This window comes from Apis dorsata, unplaced genomic scaffold (genome assembly GCF_000469605.1).
Source record: "Apis dorsata unplaced genomic scaffold, Apis dorsata 1.3 scaffold_37, whole genome shotgun sequence".
NCBI classification, from domain to species: domain Eukaryota; kingdom Metazoa; phylum Arthropoda; class Insecta; order Hymenoptera; family Apidae; genus Apis; species Apis dorsata.
Window position 1 is genome coordinate 637268 of NW_006263339.1, and position 3648 is coordinate 640915.

At 22.7% G+C, this 3648-nt stretch overlaps 2 protein-coding genes across 2 annotated transcripts in view; both read left to right on the forward strand.

Moving 5' to 3' along the window:
- The window catches only part of LOC102679440, a 5535-nt gene extending 2753 nt beyond the window's left edge, over positions 1–2782 (forward strand). The window contains exons 4-9 of the mRNA XM_006608470.2: positions 4–98; positions 216–285; positions 378–545; positions 617–1951; positions 2040–2266; positions 2600–2782. Of these exons, the coding sequence (XP_006608533.1) occupies positions 4–98; positions 216–285; positions 378–545; positions 617–1951; positions 2040–2266; positions 2600–2774 (2070 nt within the window). The 3' untranslated portion in view covers positions 2775–2782. The remainder of the gene's footprint in view (positions 1–3; positions 99–215; positions 286–377; positions 546–616; positions 1952–2039; positions 2267–2599) is intronic.
- The window catches only part of LOC102679311 (4-hydroxyphenylpyruvate dioxygenase), a 7048-nt gene continuing 5999 nt past the window's right edge, over positions 2600–3648 (forward strand). Inside the window, exon 1 of the mRNA XM_031512720.1 lies at positions 2600–2712. The gene's annotated coding sequence lies outside the window, so the exon portion shown is untranslated. The remainder of the gene's footprint in view (positions 2713–3648) is intronic.

Genomic DNA, 3648 nt, shown 5'->3' on the forward strand with positions numbered 1-3648 from the left:
TAGAGTGCTAGTAATATATTTTTAGAAGCAATTCAAGTTTTACAATATTTTCAAGAAATTAATGGTATTATAGGTGGTGCACTCTTTTATAATAACAAGTAAGTTAAATACTAATAAATAAATTATATAAATAAATAGATATAATTATATAATTATATAATAAATATTTCTTTAATAATTTATATATAATTGTACATAAAATATAAATATTTTAGAGTAGTTGCAACTCAATTGAGCGCTGAATTGACCAAACAAATTGTTATAACTGATCCATATAGAATAAAGGTATATTAGACTTAATGTTATTTAATTTTTATATAATGTATAAAAAAATTTTTGAAATCAATTGTTTATTTTTTATTTTAAAATTTTTTTAGGCTCCTGCAGAAAGAATATCAACAGAATTTCATCTACCTGTGGGAGTACAGTTATTACAAGTATATATAGAACAAAAACAATTTATAAAACTTACACAAGAAGCAAATAATGAACGATATTACAGTTCTTATTTAGATTCTGTTACTAAAAAAATATCACAAAGAAAGGTAAGCAATATTTAAAAACATAAAGTATTTATTAATTATCTAATAATGAATAATAATAATTATATTTTTAGAATATGTCTAAGAACAATAAAGAACCTCCTTTGTCTGGGATGAAACGAGATACTTCTCGTATTTTTACTGTACCTGAAGAAGGAGAATTAGATTCATCACAATACAATGATAACAGTCACTATGTATCTTCTGTTCCATTAACAGCTTACAGTTCTCCAGTGAAACGTAAACAGGAAAGTAAAACAGACCGTCCTAAATGTATAAATCCTTTGACTCCTAGCGTGTGCTCTACGCCTTTGAGAGATATTAATAGAGTATTACATGGTAATGCTGTATTAATATGTAACACAAACGAAGATACAAATAATGAAATAGAGGAAGAAAAAAAAGAAATAAAAATAAATGTAGATGATATTCCAGATGTCGTTAAGGAAGCACTTAGATGTAAACGTTTAAATAAATTAAAAACCGTTATTCCAAAAGAAAAAATTTTTAAACGGAGAGAATTTAATAAGAAAAGCTTAAGTATGCATGATTTAGAATCGTCTAATTTATGCTCTACTCGAATATCAGTAAGAACATATGGATTAGGATTGCCACAGTTAAAACAAAATATATCTCCTGAAACTTCTCCTCAAAAAAAACCATTATATAAAAAACAATTTCATACAATTACTGATCCATGTTATCCTGTATTTCGATGTGATGGATTACCAGCATCTCAATCTTTATACGAACAATACATATCTTCGCATTATGAAGAACTGAAAGATGATCGAAATAATACAATTAATCGTAATGATTTTTTAACAAATTTGACTAATAATTGTAACGCAAAAAATATAATGAACAACTGTGATACTATAATCAATGATAATTTAGAAAAATCAAGTAATTCCCGCGATATAAAATTAGATAATAAAGTAAAACAAGAAACTTATCGTAGATCGATGAGTCTTCCTTTGAAACCACTTAATATTACTGAAAATGATGATAGACGAAAATCAGCAACAGAGTGTGGTAACGTATATGATTTTCTTCAAAAAAAAAAACTGGATGGTTTACAATTAACTCCTCTTATGTCTAAACTTAGTTTACTTGCTGATGAAAGAACTAGTGGTTTTTGTAGTAGAGAAACAACTCCTAGCGAATTTCGCGATTTATCTGGCTTTTCGACAGCAACAAATCAAATGATTAAACAAAAATTGGAAGCAGTTAATAAAGAAACTGGTAGTGATGATGAAGATGAATTGGAAGAAGATTGGATAACTACTTCCAAAAATGATGTTTGTCTTGAAAAAACAGAATTATTTCTCTGTGGACATCATAACATGGTATTGGTATTGTTAATGGAAAATGGAACTGCTAATAATCCTGATCTTATACATTCTCTCGTAAATATATTTTATTTTTTTTAACATTTAATATATTAATTTTTAAATATATTAATTTTAATACATATTATGATAATATATATTACAGTGGCAAACTTGTGTGAATACTTTAGGGAAACTTGAAGTAAGATTGCAACAATGTTTAGAGCCTTTGCCATCAACTGAAAATAAAGAATTATATAGTATTTTAAGTATTGATCCTCATTGGGATACAGTAAACCGTTCTGGACTTTGGGGTGTTACTGAATTAGACATTGTTTCTTGTCTTCATGATAGATTTACACATGCCAGTAATCTTACAGATATCACTGTCAGGTAATTATTAAATATTTTAGTTTATTTAGTTCATTTATTTTAATATAATTTTGCACATATGTAATTTTGCTTTTAGATCATTTTCTTGTTTATTCAAAAATATTATTATTAACAAAAATTAAAAAGCAATGATAATATAAATTTAAAATATACTTTATTTTTATATATTATATATTATATTAATTATTATAATATTTTATTATTACACAATACTTTATTTGAAGTCTTCATTTATATATTATATATAACATTTATTATCATATTATCATTTATATATAACATTAATTTTTTTATGCAATATTAATATTTTGAAATATTTTATTAATTAACTAGAACGGAAGATACTGTTGTTTATGGTAATCAATGTGGAAATGTAGAGATATTTTATCAACAAGCAATGGCTCCTAATACTTCTGGTGGACTTCCAACTCCTGCAGATTTAATGGGTATTGTGTCTCTTAAAGCAAAACGTAGATTAGAAAGAGACCATGGAATTGTATTATTATAAATCATAATTACATAGATACTTCCATCATAATCTCATTCAAGATTGAATTTTTTTATTTAATATTTTATTATATATGGCATGCCAAATTAATAATGATATAAAATAATATACATATTTTATTTGCATATAATAATAGGTACATTTTTCTGATATTTTTGATAATTAATATTATTATATCTTTATCTTGTTACATGTAATGCAAAAGCATTAAAAATGAGAATGAAATCTTTTATTTAAATAACATAATAATTATTAAATTCTTATTAATTATAAAAATTTTCGAATAATCATATATAAATAACATATATACATTTTAATATATATATATATTTAGTATTATATTTATTTAATATTACTATTATATTTATTTAATACATCCACAATCTTATCAAACAATTCAAATTTTCATATCTCTTTTCAAGATGATTAAGAATGATTAAATATGTCATTAATTTAATTGAAAAATACTTTTATGATAAACAAAGTATTATATATTGATAGAAAAAAATGTTACCAAATTTTCTACACATATTTTTCTAATATTACATTGATTAATAATAATTTAAGAATTGGCTGTAATCAAAGGATTTTTATATCATTCATATATATATATATACTGACCATACATAATAAAACACTGCTATTTTCATGATTATAAATAATATATTTTAATATGAAATATTAAATATTTCATTAAAAACATTTGTCCAATTCACTCATTCACACATTCAATAAATTTATCATTGATTTTATCATAAAAATAAATTTTTTTTATTTTGTTAAATAAAATTATTAAATTAGTAAATAAATTCATGCAATATATATATTATATATATAATATATATAATATATATATATATATTATATATTAAAG